General features: G+C 40.0%; 1 protein-coding gene across 1 annotated transcript in view; it reads left to right on the top strand.

The window, feature by feature from the left end:
• The window catches only part of sip1 (septin interacting protein 1), a 42,412-nt gene extending 26,283 nt beyond the window's left edge, over positions 1-16,129 (top strand). Inside the window, exons 3-4 of the mRNA XM_068362954.1 lie at positions 4,401-4,591; positions 13,721-16,129. Of these exons, the coding sequence (XP_068219055.1) occupies positions 4,401-4,591; positions 13,721-15,920 (2,391 nt within the window). The 3' untranslated portion in view covers positions 15,921-16,129. The remainder of the gene's footprint in view (positions 1-4,400; positions 4,592-13,720) is intronic.
• Positions 16,130-22,621: the final 6,492 nt, after the last annotated feature.

Raw genomic sequence — 22,621 nt, 5'->3', positions numbered from 1 at the left:
ACTACAAGCAATCATTACACTAACTATCCCTCGTTCGGTGGGGCGCACCGCGGACACACACACACAAACACACACATACCCGCTCTCTCTCTCTCTCTCTCTCTCTCTCTCTCTCCTCTCTCTCTCTCTCTCTCCTTTCGTGATTTGGCAAAACTAAAGCAAATAAAATAAAATTAATCCTCCACAATCGTAGAATGGCAATAAATGGAAATAATCAAAATAGGCTAACTTTTACTTGTGAAAACAATGAACAATACTACTGTACAGTATACTGTACTAATATTTGATATATAAAACATGAAGATGATATTATATTGTAGAGATAATAGTTGAAAAAAAGGAATAAAATAATAAAAAAAGATAAATCTCATCTTTTTTCAACTATTTCCTTTACTGGTAATGGTAAGTTTTCGTCTCGTGGGTGCGACTTATAGTCAAGGGCAGGGATACTTTCTCCGAGATTATGAACACTGTGGCAACAGAAAAACCATAAAATAGACCTTACATTTTCATGAATAAGGACTGGATTCGCAAATATTTTTAGGTTAGTGATGAGGTTGGATGTGAATACACTAAAATAGACCTTATATAATCATGAATAAGGACTAGAATTGCAAATATTTTGGTTGGTGGTAGGATGACAGTGTCCCAGTTGGGAGTGTCAAAGGGGGGTTGAGTAATATCTAAGGTAGAGGATGTCGCTATTGGCTAGAGAGAGTGGTGTGATTATTTCATGGTAACATAAAAAGACTAAAATAGCTAGAATCCCAAAAACTTTGTTGGTTGGCTGAAGACAGGAGGGGGAGGGGGTAATATTAGGTAGAGGAGATTCTTTTGTGAAATTTCCCCAAGTGTGAACTTGTGTGATATACGGCCATGTGCTATACTCTTTCATAGCCTATAGAAATTATTGTAATAATGATAAAAATTATGAGGATGATACTAATGAAGATGACGTTATCCCGACGTCACCGTATGTACTACCAGGCATGTTTTGATGTGTATTAACGTCAACGGAGCGAAAGGGTTAAGGTCGTAAACACGCCCCTAGCATTTAAGAAAACTACTCTGTGGCGCAGGTTCTATAAGTGGGTGTGGGAAGCGTCGGACAACCTTCACTGCCCATATCCTGCAGGACGTAACCCACAGGAAACATGAAGACTTACTCCATCGGACCTGTGGTGGCTGCCCAATAAGTGTTTTAAACACCTCGAGCTCCTTAATGGACAAGTAGAAGACGGTGGAGGGCAGCATGACCCGGGATTAAGTCTGGGATGAATGATAAGAGTGACTGGCATCTTTCTTTCATCTTCCCCTCTCTTGGGGTACAGCACTTACGGTACGCTGCAAGTTGGCCTCCGTTGTCTGCAGGTATAACCACTTCCCTTGTGTAACCTGATTTATGCACATATATTTGTTACATCCTCATATCCTCCAACGAGTTGGGAATTGGACAAGGTTTATGGTTTGTTCAAAATGTCCGAGGAATTCGAGAATTCTCACCTGGATAAGTCACATTATTAGTACAGTAATACACAATCATATGGGTTGCTCAGGCCGCTAGCACGTGTGCATGCACAGAATTTTAGCGAGGTGTCAAGGCTTTTTCTCTATAAAGCGTGCGTAGCACAAAGGAATACCCCTAGTCAAAAACTTCCCATTTGGTTGGGACTTCCATCCACCTTAGGGTGAGTCTTCCATAATAAAGAGCGAAAAGGTTTTTATCAGTGTCGGAACAAATGACAAAAATATAAAATAATTTGTATTTTTCCTTATGATACAAAACTTAAGCTCTTTAGACATTTGTCCCACCATCACCTATCCCCCTGCAAGTCTTGCCTGCAATCAAAATTAACGAAAGAACTCAGGTGTGTGTATGTGAGCGGGGGTAGCTGGTACTATCCCCCCCTGCTACCTAGTGTTGTGATAGTTATACCTCACTAAAAGTCTTATGGCTAGTCTTCCAGCTTTGACGAAAGTATAGGTAATCCCTTGCCATTTCGCGGTTCAAGTTTCGCGGTCTCAGTGCATCGCGGATTTTCAAAAATATTGATAAAAAATTAGAAAAAATGGTGCGAGAGTTACGCAGGCGCTAGCAGAAGGCAGAGAGTACAGTAGAACATCAGGTGTCAACACGGAGCTGGCGCGCAACTCAAAATCTACCTGTCTGATTCGCTGGCCATCTCGGCTCCAGAATCTCGCAAGCTGATTGGCTGAGCCGCCGAGACGCTTTACCCAGCATCTCTCCGTGCCGTGCGCCCTGCGAAGGGAGACCGAAGGGAGACCGCATTTATTGTTCTCTCTCGCTCCGCTTGTGTTTCTTAGTCTTGCCGCGTGGAACTTTTAGCTGTTTTCTTGTGCTTTTTAGTGTACAGTAAAATAGGGCTTGTGACGCCCTTGAAAATGGCTCCTAAACGTCCTCTACCCTCTACATCCTCTAGTGAACCCAAGAAGAGAAAAATGATGACGGTGAACGAGAAAGTAAAATTATTGGACATGCTTAAGGCAGGCAGTAGCTATGCATCTGTTGCCTGCATTTATGGAGTGAATGAATCGACGGTTCGCTACATAAAAAAAGATGAAATAAAAATACGTAAAACTGCCTCAATAACGTTCTCCAAGGACACTAAGCGCATTGTGACGCCTCGTAATAAGACAATTGTGCAAATGGAGAATGCATTATCAATGTGGATATCAGACTGTCGGGAAAAGAAGGTTAGTCTCGATACCAACATGATTCGAACCAAAGCCAAAACCCTATATGATAGCCTAGTTCCTGAAGGAAAATCTAACGAAGACGACGAAGGTGATGATGACGACGAAGATGATGATCATCCTTCCCCCACGAGAAAAATGTGGTTTTGTTGCCAGCAAAGGCTGGTTCGAGAAATTCAAGAGCATCTTTGCTCAGATGAAAAAACGTCAACAACTTCCCATCATGATGTTCCTAGTGCGCCGAAAACCTTCTGCAGAAGCATCAGATACTCCTCCTGCCTCTCCGGCTTCCCACCGAGCCACTACGCTGCCTCCTGCAGTTTCTCCAGCTCTATCGGAAGCTGTCGTTTATGATCCACCGCCTCTATCAACTGACGATGAGTCGTCACCTGAGGAGCAGTAAAGCTCTCATTAACCTGTGCAGTAAATCATCTTTATCTTCTTCACCTCCATCATATTGCACAGGTGTTTCATCGCCATTTATCATGATCATCATCATTTATCAAGATCATCTTCATTGTTACGGGGGGGGGGGGGGGGGGGGGTACCTATCTTGTTATAAGAATAAAAGTTTTAAAAACACATCTACAGTATATACACGTACACTATTTATATCTACATATGTATGTACATGTACACTTATACTCTATTTATATTATTTATGTATGAATGCAAATGTACATACTGTACAGTATACGTAATGTATTAAATACTGTATTTATATTACAGTACTGTATTTATACAGTTCAGTACTTTATTTTTGTGCAGTATATAATTTATATTATCAATATTTATTTACATGATTCTTTAATCTTCTAATGATAACATATGCATTTATAGGGTTGATATACACTTACTGTTATTATATATACATGTACATGTACACAAAAAAATGTACGTATTCCAAAAATAGGGAGGGAACGTACTTCACGGTTTTTCACCTATCGCAGTCGGTTCTGGTCCTCATTAACCACGATAGGTGAGGGATTACTGTATTTCCTAATAAAGAGCTCAAGGTTTGTATATTTAAGAAAAATACAAATTTCTTTAAATTTTTTCATATTACTTTTGTAATCTATGATTTTGTATTGTATTCAAATGGATTTACTGTACTTTTTGTTTTCATTTCTAAAATGTTTGACAGAAGTAAGACATTTTTCAGTAAATAGTAAAATATGTATATGTAGCTGTGTATTAATAGCGTATGTAGGTAGAAGTAAATTCTTGAAATGTACAGTGGTATGATACTGGTGTTGAAAAGAATTGGGGTTATATGAATAGTGTGAACTGGATGCTAAGGCCATGTATACTATATAGCAGAAGCTATGGCACATCCTGGGATTTAAGAATATTGGCTATTTAGTCAATATCTGGTGTAAGATAACTAGGAGTACCTAAGATAACCCAGAACTCACAAATATGAGCATTTGCTTTAATCAATTAAGCAGAATATGATTTAAAAGATAGGTTAGTGCTGGCTATTACACAGAAGTTAGAATACAATTATGATATTTCTTGTGGATTACTTAGTAAAGCAGTAATAATTCTCTCTCTCTCTCTTTCTCTCTCTCATTGATGAATTATTGATAATGTCAATTCTTGAGAGGAGTTTAAGCGACTTGTTGTGATGCAATAATTTGTAGTACTGTATAAAGTTTTGCTAATTTTTTTTTTTTTTTGTCCAGGAAGCAGAAGGGGAGCACATAGAAGCTCCAATTCCCCGTGCAAGAGTTCTTCGAGGAGGTCTCAACTTTGTCCCTGGGGGAGTGCAGCAGGCTGGGAAAAAGGAGGAAAAGCCAAAGAAAGATGGATCAGGGGATGAATCAGAATCGGAGTTGGCACCAAGACCGATGTTTGGGGTTAATGCTGACTCAAGGTTTGTAAGATACTTTGTTGATTAAATAACCCCATTTGTTCAGTAACTGGAATACAAACCTACGCTATTTATAAGGGGTTATTACTTTCGGCTAAGCTGAAAGGACAAGCCATTGAAATTTTAGCGAGGGATAACTACCCATTCCGCTAGTTAGTGGGGATAGGGGTGGGAGCTTGCTACCACTCCTGCTCACACACCTGTGATTTAGCTCGCTTTGATTTTGACTCGGATGGTGAACGGACGTTGCCGTTCTTCATCCTCGCTTATTTTGGAAAGCCATTAATTGCTTTTTGTTTGGGCTTTCTCTTTATTATTGTGTGTGTGTTGACTTCTGCCGTCTGTGCGAAACTGCCCTGGACTTGAGGGCCGGCCCTACGGTACCTTCATGGCAGGAAAAGAAGTCAAAGCGAGATATTTCCCCTTAGAAGATTTCTTCAAAAGGGAAATACCCAGGGCTTCTTCTTCCACTTCCCGACCTTCCGAAGCCCCTACTCGATTGGCCTCTTCCGAGAGAATGTCAAGTAGTAGCGTAGGCCCTTTAATTGTTGGTCATCCCCGGTCCTCGAGAGATGGTGTTGCTTCACCTAGCGAAGCAGCCCCACCTCTCCCCCTGGGTGAGGCCATGTGTCTTTCTCTTTTTGTTCAGGTGTGGTCGTCTTTGGGGCTTTTGGGTCCGCCCTCCCAGGACTTCTTGCTACAGCTCATCATCTGTGGTGCTAGTGTGCAGCCTTCGTTGACTTCGGAGGTGGATACTCTATCGTACGTCATCGTAGTTATTTTATATGGGAAAAAATGATCCGAGATACGAGCAAATTGACATATGAGCTCGGGTCCCAGAACACATTAAGCTTGTATCTCAATGTATTACTGTAATGAAAATTACAAGGTAGAGCATGTGAAGTATTCCAGTATTGATAGTGAGGTAAAAAAAAAAGCCAGGAATGAATGGAGAGAATATTTAGACAGTAAAGCAGATGAGGCTGACTATTCTTTGAATTTAGGAACTGGCTATGGTGTAAGAATTACTCAGAATCATTAATGAAATCTCGACTGTGGCAAAGACGAAGAAGCATACACCCATCAGAAAGAGAGATGGATCTAATATAACATCATCATCTCCTCCCACACCTATTGGCGCAAAGGGCCTCGGTTAGATTTCGCCAGTTGTCTCTATCTTGAGCTTTCAATTCCAGAAACGTTGCTATGAATAGGATATATGAAGGGAATACTGTAATTTGATTGATATACCTGAAGGTGATGAAGACCTTGATGTTCACTTGAATGAATTCAGTGTGTTTGAAGTTGAAGCTATCCTAAAAAAACTAAAGAGATGAAAAGCCCTGGGATATGATGGAATAACTGCTGAGATGATACTGGTCGAAAATGAAGTGACTCCCAGACTTCTTACAAGATTATTTTGTAGAATGTGGCATGAAGAGGCAAAATCTGATAAATGGGAGTTAGGAGTGTTGGTGAAAATAGCCAAAAAAGGAGACCGGACTGATTGCAATAATTGCAGAGGCATAACACTTACGTCAGTTGTTATGAAAATATTTAGTATGCTTATTCTAAAGAAACCAGAGAGTAAGATTGATTAAGGGTCTGGGAGGTTAACAAGCAGGATTTGGAAAAGGTGGAGGTTGCACTGACCAAGTTTTAATTTTGAAACGTGTTGTACAGCAATGTGCAGAATATGGAGATACGCTTTTGATGGCATTTGTGAACTATGAAAAAGCCTTCGATGGTGTGCACCAGTCAATTTTGTGGAGAGTCCTGCGTTGTTATGGAATTCCTCTTAAATATGTAAATTTGATTAGGTCTGTTCATGAGCGTAGCAAGTGCACAGTTAATGTTAGTGGAGTCTTATCAAATTAGTTTTCAGGTAACAGCCGAGTACTGTATGGGAATGTGTTTTCACTTGTGTTGTTTGTCCTCCTCATGGATTTTGTAATGAGTGGAGCAGTCAGAAGGATTGGGCTGGATTGGTGATAGGAGTTTGGCAGACCTAGAGTGTGCTGATGATGCTGTCCTTGTTAGCAGAACACCATAGGATTTGCAGTGCTTGCTTACCTAAATGCATGAAATACCACAGGGGGTTAGGCTGAAGATAAATAGAAGAAAGACAGAGATGATGAGAACGGAGTATGCAATGGAAGATGAAATGTCATTGGAAGGAGATGGGATTGGTGAGGTGGGGTTATTTAAGTATTTAGGAGCTGTGATCTCCAATACAGTCTTTGGAATTGGAGTTTGGTGAAAGATTGATGGGGCCAAATCAGAGTGGAATTTAAGTTTACATACTAAATTTTAGTTTGTAATTTAATACCAAAAAAATGTAATCTAATTTTTGGAATGAATGTACATCCATACCTGTACTTGTAAATGTAGATATTTAAAATTTAGCATGTTTGCAGTACATTTCAGGCTCTTTATTTTTTAATGTGTTTTGCTCTAAGATAGTATAAAATAGAAAGATTTTGTAAGATTAAATACCAAATAAAGTTGATAAAATTATTTTACGATATTATGAAATGAACTTAGTTACATTTACCAATATTTATGTAAAATATCTTTTACATCGCGTACGTAGTTGGCTGTGATTGTTCGATACGCATTTTGATAAGAAACTGGTATAGAGTTCATTGAACTGTGCGGTTCTTTTTTTCAAGAATTACTTGATAGGGAGCAAATTCTTATCTACAATATTCTGTTAACTATATGTGAGCAAAATCATAATACCGTCGTGACCTTAAAATCAGCTGACAAGAAAACCAAAATAAAAACAATCGGTAATTGCTGTTGTTAAAATACATCTTGAATTGATAATAGAAAAGTTAAACAATTATTAAATGAAGTTCAGATTACATCGAAAACCAGGATTATTTTAGACATCTTTCAGTACAATTACGTTATGCTCTCGGTTAAAGCTACAGATCAGCTGAGGAAATTGAATGACGTTTTAATCCCAGCCTATGATCAAACATAGATTTAAGCCAAGTAAAAGTTTATAATGTGTGTAGTATTTATCTGACACTTTCTAAAGAAACAAAGATTTCTGATAAATCTGTTCTATGTTTGTGTGTATAGTAAGGCACTGAGAGAGAGAGAGAGAGAGAGAGAGAGAGAGAGAGGGAGAGAGAGTGTGTGTGTGTGAGTGTATTCATATGAAAAATAATAATAAGGGCTATAAACGAACTGTATGGAAACAGTGATATCACATAACATATTGGTGTTGATGTAATATTCATTATGAAGGTATTTTGAGTAAATTAAGAAAGTTATATAAACAACACTGTGTTATTCATATTTTTGCATAATCTCAATATGATAACGTGACCTTGAGATCAGTTAACGACTCCCAAAATTAACACAGAAGTAATTGTTGATTATTCAAATACTCCAGAAATTGAAAAATAGAATACAAACATGGTTTAATAAACTACAATTAAACACAACAGTGTATAAGGAAATCTGAAGTTTGATAATACAGTAAACCAAAAATTAAAATCTATTAACCTTTAAAAATGAACTACTCTTACATATGCGTTCGAGAGAGAGAGAGAGAGAGAGAGAGAGAGAGAGAGAGAGAGAGAGAGTGAGTGTGTGTGTGTGCGTGTGTGTGTGCACCTTACCTTATTGCCTTATTCTATGTTTGGGTTCCCCCAGGTCCCTCAGTGTGAGGCACCTTGTATATCCACCAGAGTTGCTTATGCATCTTCAGTGTATTTTGCATCTTCCAGTCTTGGATGGTCTGGGATGCATCTTAGGTGTTTATCGAGCTTATTTTTAAACACATCTACGCTCACTCCTGATATGTTTCTTAGATGAGCTGGCAGCACATTAAATAGTTGCTGCATTATCGATGCTGGTGCGTTGTGGATTAATGTCTTGTGTGCCTTCCTTAGTTTTCCTGGTATAGTTTTGAGCACTATTAATCTACCTTAGCTTGCTCTTTCTGATATTTCTAGCTCCATGATGTTTTTAGTAATTCCTTCGATTGGTTTCCATGCTTGTATTATCATGTAGCGTTTTCTTCTCCTTTCTAGACTGTATAATTTTAAAAATTGCAGTCTTTCCCAGTAGTCAAGGTCCTTAACCTCTTCTACTCTAGCAGTAAAGGACCTTTGTACACTCTCTATTTGTGCAATATCCTTTTGGTAGTGTGGTTACCATATCACATTGCAGTACTCGAGTGTACTACGTACATAAGTTTTGTATAGCATAATCATGTGTTCAGCTTTTCTTGTTTTAAAGTGTCTAAATAGCATTCCCATTTTTGCTTTACATTTAGCCAACAGTTGCTATTTGGTCGTTGCATAACATGTTCCTGTTTAACATTACACCAAGGTCTTTAATTGCTTCCTTGTTTGTGATTGTCTCGTTATTAGGTCCCCTGTATGCTTATACCATTCTTTCTCTGTTTCCATAATTTATTGATTCGAATTTATCGGAATTAAATACCATCCTATTTATCTCCGCCCTTTCATATATGTTTAGATCTCTTTGTAATGAGTTCCTATCTTCATCACAAGTAATTTCTCTACTTACTCTTGTGTCATCGGCAAAACTTCTCACCACAGAGTCTTTAACATTACAGTCTATGTCTGAGATCATAATAACAAACAGCAGTACAGCTAATACCGTACCATGTGGCATGCCAAATATTACCTGAGCTTCATCTGATTTCTCGTCATTTGCAACCTTTATCTGTTTTCTGTTTTGTAGAAATTCTTTTATCCATTTTCCTATCTTTCCCTTAATATTATGCTTTCTCATATTTTTCTCTAATATATTATGGTCTACCTTGTCAAAGGCTTTTGCAAAATCTAGATATACCACATCTGTGTCTTTTTCATTTATCATATTTTTATGTTTTCATAGTGTGCTATTAGTTGGGTTTGAGTACTTTTTCCGAGCACAAAACAGAGAGAGAGAGAGAGAGAGAGAGAGAGAGAGAGAGAGAGAGAGAGAGAGAGAGAGAGAGAGAGAGAGAGAGAGAGAAAACATAGTAATGGCTATAAACATGCTGTATAAAAATTATGATAGCCTGTAACATATTGGTGCTGATGTAATATTCATCCTGAAGATATTTAGAAGGAATTATATTAACCATACATTGTATGCATATACAGTAAGAAAATATTGATGAAATATGACTTAGATGATTGCCGAATAATGATGCATCATAAAAAAAATCTTGAAACCACTTTTTAAGTTTGACATACGTCCAGATCAACTTACGCTGCATCTCTCGTTCCTTATCTCTGATGTAAGTAACGACTATATTTAAACAACATTAATGTAATTCTGTTCTATACATATGTATACAATACAATTTAAGATTAACTAGAGTATATATTTTATACAACGACCACCAATCATTTTTATACAAAGTTTTACCTAGCAATCTTTAAACATGGTGCAATTCCTGATGGTCGTCTCTTGCACATTAATCCGACATCTACAGTAACCCGGTTGTAATATTTATAACATCTACTTCAGTGGGTTAGAAAATTGAACGATAATGATAAACGTATCGTTAGTAACATTATAATCATTGCGTGAACACACAGCAGCACAATAACAACTGAATAAAAAACAGCTATTTTTCTTGCATTTCAATCATTCTATGATTTTTTCTACTTACCTGTACATCTAGTTTGGAACGATTGACTTTACAACATATAATATTCTCAGTAAGGTCATATACAGTAGTTGTGTGTTTTAGTAAAATAAAAATAAAAATTAATTTGATCTTTACAGTAAAAAAATTTGGTTTGGACAACTAGGATTGTTTACATTTTTTGCCAACAGTCCATGGTAGATGGTACGTTTACATGTTGTGAAGTTGTAAACATTGTTAAAACTCACTAATTGTTTTATTTTTACACTTTTTTGATGGAGTGGTGAGAGAGGTGAATACTTGAGTGCTTGGTCGAGGATTGAAACTGATAGACGAGAGTGATCATGAATGGGAGGTAAATCAGTTGTTATTTGCAGATGATACTGTACTGGTTGCAGACTTGGAAGAGAAGCTTAGTCGATTAGTGACAGAATTTGGATGGGTATGTGAGAGAAGGAAGTTGAGAGTTAATGTGGGTAAGAGTAAGGTTATGAGATGTACGAGAGGGGAGGATGGTGCGTAGTTGAATGCCATGCTGAATGGAGAGTTACTTGAGGAAGTAGATCAGTTTAAGTACCTGGGGTCTGTTGTTGCAGCAAATGGTGGAGTGGAAGCAGATGTACGTCAGAGTGTGAATGAAGGATGCAGAGTGTTGGGGGCAGCGAAGGGAGTGGTAAAGAATAGAGGGTTAGGCATGAATGTAAAGAGAGTTCTGTAGGAGAAAGTGATTGTACCAACTGTGATGTATGGATCGGAGTTGTTGGGAATGAAAGTGACTGATAGATAGAAATTGAATGTGTTTGAGATGAAGTGTCTGAGGAGTATGGCTGGTATAGCATTAGGAATGAAGTAGTGAGGATGAGAACGGGTGTAAGAAATGATTTAGCAGCTAGAGTGGATATGAATGTGATGAGGTGGTTTGGCCATGTTGAGAGAATGGAAAGTGGCTGTCTGCTAATGAAGGTGATGAATGGAGGAGTTGATGGGAGAAGTATTAGAGGAAGGCCAACTTTTAGGTGGATGGATGGAGTGAAGAAAGCTCTGGGTGATAGGAGGATAGATGTGAGAGAGACAAGAGAGCGTGCTAGAAATAGGAATGAATAGTGAGCGATTGTGATGGAGTTCCTTTAGGCCCTGCTGCTTTCTCCGGTCGCCTTGGTGCCCGCAGAGGTGGTAGTAGTAATGGATTCAACGTGTGAAACTTCATTTGTGGTGGATAAAGGGGGAGGGTGGACTGTGGCACCCTAGCAGTACCAGCCAAACTTGGCTGAATCCCTCGTCAGGCTGGGAGGAGCGGAGAGAGGAAAGGTCCCCTTTTGTTCCTGTGTTTTGATATCGGCCACCCCCCAAAATTGGTGGAAGTGCCTTGGTAAATAGATAGATAGACTTTCTTAAAAAGAAATACAGCTTATTTAATTAACTAGAAATATAAATATCTTGAATCGTTTCTTTTAATAAAACTTCAGCAAAAAAACTACACCAGCTGATCTCTCTCTCTCTCTCTCTCTCTCTCTCTCTCTCTCTCTCTCTCTCAGGTGCTATACAATACTGATTTGCATGTATTTTAATTATGACAAAGTCTGTCAGTGGGAGAGAAAGTGTTGAAAGTGTTATAGCAGAAAGTCCCGTGGGAGTCAAAAATCATAGGAAGAAAAAGTAAAGGAAATAGGTCAGGGACAGAACCATCATCTCGTCTCATGCCTATTGATGCAAAGAGCCTCGGTTAGAATAACTGAGGGCTTAAAATATCCTTAAGCAAAAGTTTGTGGGGCTTACAGGATTATTTTTGGATGAATATTTTTTTATATTAATGAAAATGACGGTAGGACACAGGTGCATGTGTGAGCAGGGTAACTGGCTACCCAGTTAGCGGTGGGATAGTTACACCTCGCTAAATGTCATATGGGTAGTTTCAGCTTTGCCGAAAGTAAACAGTATTCCCTTATGAAGAGCTACAGATTTGTATGGTTAGGAAAAGTACAAATTACTTCCAAATTTCTCATATTCATGTCCCCGTTCTCTCAGCGAGGTGGGAGTTGGGCAATATCTAAGGTTAAGTCAGAGGAGTTTTCCAACTCCAATAATACCTACCTGGATAAGTCAAATTGCTTAGTTATCACACTATCACACTGATTGCCCAGGGCATTAACTCTCACACATGCAGGAGAATTTAGCGAGGTGTCAGAGTGTTGGTCTATTAACCCTTTTACCCCCAGGCTCTTTGGAAATTTCCAACCCTTAACCCCCAGGGGGTTATTTTTTTCCCAGCACATTTTGCAGTATATTTTTTTTAAATTGCTCTAACAGCCTTAATTTTTGTCATAGAGAGGTCAGGTTGGTCTCAATCTCTTGGAAAATGCCTGAATTTTCTCAAAAAATTTAAAAAAAAAATGAAGAAAAAATTTTTTTATAGGATTTTTTTGCAAGGACGTACCGGTACGTCCATGGGGGTAAAGGGATGGGTTTTGTGAAACGTACCAGTACGTCCTTTGGGGGTAAAAGGGTTAAGCTCGTGCGAATCATGGAGGCACACCCTGGATCAGAAGCCAGTCAGTTGGTTATGGCTTTCACCTACCTAAGGGTGAGTTTTTCCATCTAAAGAGCAGAAGGGTTTGTGTGGAGTGTGGGACCAAATAACAAATTTAGAATCCTAATGATACAAACCTTGAGCTCTTCATACAGATTTGCCCTGCCATCACCTATCCTTCTGCAAGTCCTGTGTGCAATCAAAAGTGACGGTATAGCATAGGGGTGTGTGTGAGTGGGGTGGCCGGTACTACCCCTGCTAACTAGCGGTAGGTGGTTATACCTTACTAAAAGTCTTATTGCTAGTTTCCAGCTTCCCTGAAAGTATATTCCCTATAAAGAGCTCAAGGTTTGTATCGTTAGAAAAAATACAAATTACTTCCAAATTTGTTATTTATTTCATTTCTGTAATTAAATAGAACTTTTAAAAGCAACTGACTGAACTAAGATTAAAAATTATAATAGAAAAAAACACTTAGGCTCTGATAAGAATTGTACTCGATTACCAGACAAGCTGTGATGAGCATTGTACTCAAGTTCTAGACATGCCACTGTTATACAGTACATGCCCCCAGGCTATTAGAAAATATTAATCATTAGTATAAATAATTACCAATACTTTAAACTGGAAAGACGGATAGAATTGTATTGGTCAATCATAATTAAATTAGAGTACTACAGGTTACGAAAGGACATTAAAATCTTTTATTTTTGAGTGATGGTAAAAGTGGTAATTCACAATTTTGCTAAATAGTCCATTGCTGGGGATTGTGATAAATTTTAAATAACCTAATATATGGAGACATATAGTACTGGACATTAAATAAAATTGTGGTTTGTGTGTTACTTATGTTATTTGATTTTAAAATCTTACTTGTATTTATAACTTTCTTTAATCTTGTGACTATACCATACAGTATAGTGTAAGGTATCCATAAATTGTTATGAAGAAAATGATAGATTAACATTTTTATTTATAGTGATGAGGAGACTACAGCAAGGCCACCGCTACCATCCAGTTTTGGAAATAAGAAATCATATCCTTCATTTAGCTCAGCTCCTCAGAGAACAGAAATTGCTGGGATGCGACGTGGTGGAGGTCAGTCCAGTTCTGGGAGTGCTGGTCTACTTGGCAGTGGCCTAGGAGACTGGGAAAAGCATACCTCGGGTATTGGTAGCAAACTCTTGAAAAAAATGGGATTTGAAGAAGGAAAAGGATTAGGTAAAAACCTGCAGGGTATATCGACCCCTGTAGCGGCTAATAAGAGAAAAGGAAAAGGTGCTATTGGTTTCTATGGTTCTGAAAGAAGTGAGAGGTCATTGAAAGATTTTCCTGTACATGATTCAGATGAAGAAGAAAAGGAAAAATTCAAAGAACTTCTCCAGCAATGGAAAAAAACAGGCAAAAAGAAAAAAATTAAGTATATATACAAAAGTGCTGAGGAAGTGATAAGAGAAGGTAAGACTAAAAAACTCAAACCCACAGATGATAGCCACATTACCAAGACTAAGGTAATTGATATGACTGGACCAGAAACACGAGTTCTAAGCAGTTATCATGCAATAGGTGGTCAGAAGAACATTATGGATGAATTTGAAGAAAACAAAAACAGGAAGTATGAGCATTTTGATCTTCCTGAGCTTCTTCATAACCTTCAGATTTTGTTGGATAAATGTGAAGATGACATTGTCATTAATGCCAGAACTCAAGAAAGGGAAAGTGACAGGATAGTTCACCTAGATCATGAGAGGGATAGATATGAAACATTACTAGATAGAGAAAAGAAGGAATTGGAAAGTTTGGATCAAGTAATTAGCTCAGTAGAAAGGTTAGATACAAGACACAAAGAACAGAGTCTAAGCTTGAGTGAAGCTACAGCAATTTTCACCGAGATAAAAGCTGAATATCCAAAGATATATTACACCTATGAAATACCTTACTTGGCTCCAACTTACGTAACTCCTCTTTTAAAAGAGTTATTGCGTACCTGGAACCCCCTAGCTCAACCTACAGCACATAAAGAAGTCTTCTCTACTTGGCAGAATCTAGTCGATTTAGGGGGAGCCCAGCCACAGCCAGGAACTGACATTCCCATGGATCCTTATCATCATCTGGTATGGGAGACTTGGACTGCTGCTGTAAGATCAACTGTTATGGGGCCATGGGAACCTCGTGACTGTACACCACTTTTAGCAGTTCTTGAAGCATGGACTCTTCCATTGGTTCCAGTGTGGATCCAGGGTCACTTACTTCAGCATGTAATTTTACCAAGAATAACTCGTGCTGTACACAACTGGAATCCTCTAGAAGACACAGTCCCCATTCATACTTGGCTACAACCTTGGCTTCCTTTGTTAGTTGATCACCTTCAGTCAGTTTATCCAGTGATACGACAGAAATTATCTTCAGCATTAATTCATTGGCACCCAAGCGATCGTTCTGCAAAAATGGTTTTACAACCGTGGAAACGGGTTTTCAGTGAGATATCTATGACGACTTTAATTCAGTCAAATATACAGCCAAAGCTGGAAGCAGCACTCCTTGAAATGCCTATAACCCCTCACAGTCAAAATCTTGAGCCTTGGCATTGGTTTCTGGACTGGGATGACCTATTACCTCCACAGGTTACTTTAGATATCTTGGAACGCTGTTTTTTTAATCAGTGGTTTCAGTCACTTGGTACATGGCTTTCTTCAAGTCCACCATATACGGAGGTCATAAGCTGGTACAAAGGTTGGAGAGACTTGATACCAAAGAGTGTAACCAATAGGTTACAGGTCCGTCAAAAATTCCAGCAGGCATTGGAAGTCTGCATTAGAGGACTGACCTACCAACCAGGTGCAGTAGAGCAGTTTAACTTACTGTTAGCTGGTCTTGATAAGTTGATAGACCCACCACCACCACCTCCTCCTGGTTCTCCCCCTAGACAGAGGTCTGTGGACTGGGCAGACATCATTAGGAGCGCACACAGGGAAACATTAAGTATGCGCGAAGTAGTAGAACGTAGGTGTCAAGAGAAAGGAACTGTGTTTGTTCCGTTACCTGACCGAATGCATGAAGGAAGACCGGTATACAAATGTGGCAAACTAAATATATCATTCAACAAGACTATCATTTATGTGCATACAGAAAGAGGATGGATGCCCAAGAGCTTGACAACACTATTGGATGATGCTTGAGATGTCACTAACTAATTTAATGATTACTTTGTAGTTGTTATGGCAGTATGTGTGTGCATCTGGTGTTTGTGAATGTCTATCGTATAATTATCTCATTTTTATGTGCGTAATCTTTATGATAGCTCTTTAGGTATTGCATACAATTTCTCCTAGACTAGCTTTGTCAGAAAGAGGTTTCACATGGAATAATACATATTTACATTTATCAATGCTGAATTTTTAATAGCCTTGAATAGGGTTTTTACTTGTGCAGTGTGTATTCTCATATTTGAAATTAATTTAACCTGACCTTTAATCACATTCAAGAGCCAAAGGATTTACTTTTAGATGAATCATGAAAACTGGAGGGCTTGAATGACTGCGTGGGGGAAAAATGAAGGCAACAGGTGTGAAATAAAAAATTGAAAAGTATTGAGGTTTTGGATGATAGGGAATTGTAATGAACCTTCAGTAGGGCATGTGAGGCTTACAGGTTACATCACAATTTTCTAGTGACATTTGTATTTTTCAGAACTGTACTAACGTGAGTCCTTCAATCAGTGAGAGCTGGAGTGGCCATTGAGGCTTAGAAACATAGTGGCGCTTGTTAGTAAATTAAAGAGTGTGGCTTTGTCATCCACTCCCAAGATGAAAATACTTCTTTAATCTTCCATTCATTCATAAGACTATAGAGATAAGTGCTGACTGCTGAGGTGGGAAATTGATTATAAGACTCTGGTTTATATATACTAAGGTAAACTGCAAATTACTTAAAAATTTGTTTATATTAGTTCCAACATAAAATACAAATTCTCCTTTAACATTAGAGTACTCGTTCATTGGTGAGATGTAATCCCTCTGAACCGACTGGATAATGTTCTTTGCTCCGTGGAAATGTCATCTTGTGGGGGATAGAAAGGAGCAAGGAAGGATGACTCAATACCTTCTAATCACTCACATATATGCTCAGGCACAGGCTCAAGATAAGGGAGAAGAAGGGAAACTTCAGTTCTCTCTCCTGAAAGCCTACAGTACTGGTATTGGCCCCTTATAGGACTGAATACCAACTATCATTGTAACAGCATAGCTGCAACATTAACCCCAAAGGTACCAGTCCTTGGATAGGTACTGTACTGTCACTCAACTCCGTATAGACCTCACACAAAAGGCCTTTTGTAGAGGATTCTTTTCTTCTAACTGTAAGAGGAATCCAAGGAAGGAGAAGAAATAACCTGCAAGGTACAAGGAGGGAGGTTGCACACTCATGCATCTTCACATGCACGTGTATGCTCAAGTACAATAAAGGGAAAAGGAAACTTCAGTTCCCCATCCCTATGGCCTATCGTGATAGTACTGTATCTGCACTTAACAATCAATGTAAGTTTATAGCTGAAACACCAACCTTTTTATCCAGTAAACCTGATCCAAAATTACCTGGGCCTGGCAGGGTACCGTCATGTAAATCCCCAAGGCAAGAGACTCTTGCTTGAAGAGTTATGGGATACTTGTGAAAGGAAGTCTTCTTTTACTTCATGCCAAAAGAAAGTGCAAGAAGGAAAAACTCAAAATAACTACAAGGTTACAAGAAGGGGGAAGTTACAGACATGAGAATGCTCATGATTAATTACATGTGACTTCTTACTCTTGATTGGGGAACAGCAAGAGGAGGAACTTGTACTTTCCTCCCGTCACACTTCAGTTAAGCCTTAGTCTACACCAATGTTAATAAAAATTGTGAGTAATAGGAAGATATTTTTTCTACCGCTCATACCAGCTGAACCTTGGTTTGCAGCTGCGCTTGTGTAGGCCACACTGGCAAATGTACGGAATCAAATTCCTTATTGTATACTGGAACTGGTGGTACCTGAGAGGTTCATCTCTGTGCAAGTATACCAAGGAGAAAAAACCTGAGGCACAAGATAAATTTAACTTGGAAGTACAATTGAAGAGATTATACCTTACTGTTAACTACTTTGTAGTATATAATCTACTTCACTTACGTATACAGTGGAACCTCTACATACGATCTTAATTCGTTCTGGAACTGCTTCGTATGTTAAAACAATTGTATGTTGGGGCAAATATTCCTATAAGAATACACTGTAAATTGTATAATTCGTTCCACAGCCCAAGATGTAAAAAAGAATAATTATAAAGAAATAATAAATAAAAGGGTTTTTATTGTCACTTTACCTTAGAGACAGGCCAAGGCAGGAATTGCTATGGAGGAGGAGATGGACGGTCAGCGAGGAGGTAGAGATGGTGACTGCTATAACGTACCGTAACTTTCACTACGTGAACTTTATTTAACCTAACTTAGCTTATTTATATTTTTTTACATATTTTTTTCTTTTTGATTTTTAATTTTCATCACTTTCACTCAATTCAATCTTAGTTTTCTTTGCTTCACTTCTTTCTCTTCATCATGATCACTAGACCGCTTCGTAGAATTTTTACAGAAACTATCCAGAGAAAGTTGCTTGGTATGGCTTTTCAGAATTTTCTGAAATAGGTTAAACAGACATTCTAATTGCGAAACTACACGGCAAACCTGAAGTTTCTGTGGGTGATACTTATCAATGAAATCAACCACGTGCTATCATCTCTTTTATTTCAGCCGAACCTTAAGATGTGCTCTACCTCCTCAATGTCCTCCGACTCGCTCAACTGCGCTTGGAACCCATCATGCTGCATGGCAGGCTGCTCCTTGAGTTCCTTGGTGGCGAGTTCTTCATGATGCTCCTCGACGAGTTCGGTGATATCATCTTCATCGACCTCCAGACCCATGGACTTGCCAAGGGATACAAGCTCTTCTACGTCTTCCTCTACGGCAAGCGCAGGTTCAGGCTCGGGGCCAAAACCTTCGATCTCTGGGAGAAACAGCATCAGTGTCTGTCGAGTTACTCCCTCCCAAGCCTGATCTATGATCTTCAAGCAGTGCACGATATTGAAATGGTTCCTCCAAAATTCACGCAAAATTAAGTTGGTGCTTTGCATGACATTAAAGCACTGCTTAAATAAGTGCTTGGTGTAGAGCTTCTTAAAATTCGAGATGACTTGGTGGTCCATGGGCTGGAGGATAGGGGTGGTTTTCGGTGGAAGATACAGCACTCTGATGAATTTGAACTGGTCGATGATATCATCTTCGAGTCCTGGGGGGGTGAGCAGGAGCATTATCCAAGCAAAGCAAGCACTTTAAAAGCAAATTCCTTTCCTATAGGTACTTCTTGACAGCAGGGCCAAAAACTTGGTTTACCATTCAACAAAGAAATGCCTAGTAACCCAAGCCTTAGAATTAGCATGCCAGAAAACATGCAGCATGTTTATGTGCCTTAAATGCCCTAGGGTTTTTGGAATGATAAACCAATAATAGCTTTATTTTGCAGTCCCCCGCAATCATCTTGTAGCCAACAAAGGCTCCCGCTCAACCCTTCCCCAGTCCCAGAACACCAGGCCCTCGAACAAGATGTACAGCATTCCAAGATCAGTGGGGCAGCTTACAGGTGTACGCTTTTTTTCCCCCCATTCAGTCTGGTGAGAAAGTCCTCAGCCAAGTCAGGATAAGCAATATCTTATCAATGACTCCAATAGCTTCGCTATGGCATCACGCAGAATGGTTCCCAGACCTTCTGCAGCTCCCGACTGAGTTCTGAGGGATCTTCCTCCAAGAAATGATCTTCCAAGCAGCCACATGCCAACACTGCTTCGACTTCACGCCTGGAAACAGTCCTACACCTCTCTCAGAGAGGCCTTTTGCAACAATTTACGGAAAAGAAGTCTAGACACCTCAGACACTTTTCAGCGTCAGTCTTCCAGGCGAAGAGTTCGGTCCTTTGTGACTGATATCGTGGAAGGGGGTTCTCTTCCTTCGATGCCTTTACTCATACAAAGTTTGAGATAACTTGTCCCCCTTCGTATCTCAACCTCGTCCTGGAAACGCGGTTCGGGTCCTCCCGTCCCTGAAGGCCCGTCTCTACGAACTTTTATGCCAGGCAACAGATTGCTTCCTTACATGGAAGACAACCTTTCTACTCACTTGGGCTTTGACCAAGAGAGTTAGTGAGGTGTATGATCCATCTTTTGATGTCTCCTACTTAAGAGACGGGGAGAACTAATTCTCAGCGGCGTCGCTGAGTTAATTGCCAAGACTCAAAATCCGAGTGTGCTGTACCCTAGGTGCAGCCCATTCCGGATAGAGAGTCTTCGTTCAGTAACTAAAGACCCTTTCAACTGAGGTTTTACCCAGTGAGGAGTCCGTGGTGTTACCTTAAGAAAACGACACCAGCTCGCCACTGTTGACCAGCACGGGGTAGATCAAGAGGATTATCACAAGGATTTCCTTTCCCTCCAGGATCGGAAGGCTATCGAGTTTGCTCTCAATTTAGACCCTCCTCCATCCTAGGACCCAGAGCTCGTAATGTCAGTGGCATTGCTACGTCCCTGGCGATCAAGAAACTATGGCGCAGATACTGTAAGTGAGCGTGTGGAAGCATCAGTCGACCTTCACGGTACACTACCCACAAAGACTTAACCCACAGGAACATGGAGACCTTTTCCATTGGTCCTGTGGTGGTCACACAACAAATGGTCTAAACACCTCAGGCTCCTCGATGGACAAGTAGCAGAGGGTTGAGGGCTGAGGTTACCCGGGTTTGTCTGGGGTGAATGAGTAAAAATGACTTGCTCCTTTCTTCATTTCACCTTCTCCCCTCTGGGGAAAACAGATCCGCAAGCCTCAGCATAGCTGACCTTACCTCGCTGCAGGTAAGACTTATTTCCCTTGTGCCTTCTAAGTATGGAATAATACTTTGTTATGTCCCCAATGCCTTGTTGAGGGAGGGTATTGGGTAAGTCTTAAGAACAACAGGTTTTGTACTCGAGTTCCTATGTTAAAGACAAGCCAGACTGTTAGTTCCACTCACACACAAGCTTCTGCAGGCTGCTATCAGTGCATACCTCATATCGGCACTTGATTTTAGCGAGGGTAGGGTTCCTTCTACTATTGATCACAGATCTAAATTGAGAGGACCCCGGGTCATGACCAAGGCCAGTTGGTGAGGACTTCCTCCCTCCTAAGAGCAAGTCACATCTATAAATAGTGGAGGGGTTGTATTTACGCCGGAACAAATAAATTTCAAAGTAATTTGTATTTTTCCTAGTATACAAACCTGAAGCTATTTATACAAATTGGCCCACCACCCTGCACCCCGAGAAGTCCTGCCATAAAGCAAAGTGGTTACTCATCCGAGAGGTGTTAGTGAGCGGGGTAGCCAGTCTACCCCCTCCCCCCCCCACTAACTAGCGGATGGGGGTAGTTATCCTTCACTAAAATTATCATGGCTCGTCTCTCAGCTACCCATAAAGTATATACTGTACCCCTGTAAGTAGCTTCAGGTTTGTATACTAGTTAAAATACAAATTACTTCTAAATTTGTTATTTTTGCACAAAATTCTATTGAATTTCATCATGAAGTTTGAATTGTCAATCTTGATTTTTAAATATTTAACTTAGCCGGTGAATATATAATAGCTGCTGCTCAGCGGCTCGACAGAAAACACACTCAAAAACTCGCGAGCGATCGCTATGAAGGTTGCGGGTGTGCCCACCAGCGCCAACTATCGGCCAGATACAACTCTTGCATGTAAACAAACCCTTCAATTCTTCTCTGTCGACCTTGACGACAAGACGTATCAATACTCGCTGTATAACCTGGAGTTTTCTCAACATATTTGGTGAAGTACTTCATTTTGGTTTGAGCTTTCGCAGTGCAGGTGTTTTTCCTCAACTTAAACTCTTGAACTCTTTATTGAACAGATTTAATTGTTGATGACTTGGATTGTTTTTTGGACTTTCTTTGACTAATTCAAAATGGCTGACCCTTCACAAGTACCTAGATTTCGTAAGTGTAATGCTAGGGACTGTAATAGGCGTCTTCCAAAGGCATCTCTCGACCCACATACTGTTTGTTCCAATTGTCGGGGTAAAACCTGTCAATTGGGAGATCGGTGTGAGGAATGCGTGGGCCTTTCGGAATTCGATTGGCTCGAATACGATAAGTATGCACGTAGGCTAGAGAGAGATAGGGTAAGGAGGAGTTCCTCTAGGTCAGTAGATTTTTCCTCTCCACATGCCCCTGAACCTAATCCTTCCCCTGTAGTGGTTGTACCTAACCCCCCTTCTGGCACTCAGGAACCATCTATGCAAGACATGTTACGTGCTATTCATGCCTTGGGGGAAAGAGTTGAAGCGTTAGCAACTGATCGTAATCAACTCATGGCTGACGTTAAAGAGCTTAAGTGTCAGAGTGCCACAGCGGAAAATAGTGGGAAAGTGATTAGTGCGCAAAGTGTTGTGAACAGTGTTGCGACCGAGGGTTCGTCTGTTCGTGCCTGTCGTTCACCTAGTCCGAGACCTCTTGCAAGCTCCCAAGCCCAGGGGAGAAGTAATGTCGTACGACTTATGGGTTCGAGAGGCCTTGATCAGCGAACAGACGTTCCCTCTATGGTATCAGGCGTATCTCACCAAGATCGCCCCTACCATAAGACGAGAGAGCCCATTTTCTCCTCGTCTTCCGAAGGCTTTTCGCATAAGAAACCGTGGAGCAAGGTTTCTAGACCCCTTAAGCGAAAGTCGGTCCCTTCAGGACAGGTCCAGCGTCCTGGATGTAGTCATTGGGACAGTTCTGACCCATTGCAGTCATCGGATGACTGCTCGCCGCCAA

This window comes from Palaemon carinicauda, chromosome 39 (genome assembly GCF_036898095.1).
Source record: "Palaemon carinicauda isolate YSFRI2023 chromosome 39, ASM3689809v2, whole genome shotgun sequence".
Lineage (NCBI taxonomy): Eukaryota > Metazoa > Arthropoda > Malacostraca > Decapoda > Palaemonidae > Palaemon > Palaemon carinicauda.
Note: the sequence above shows the minus strand (reverse complement) of the source record. Positions and strands in the feature narration are given on the sequence as shown.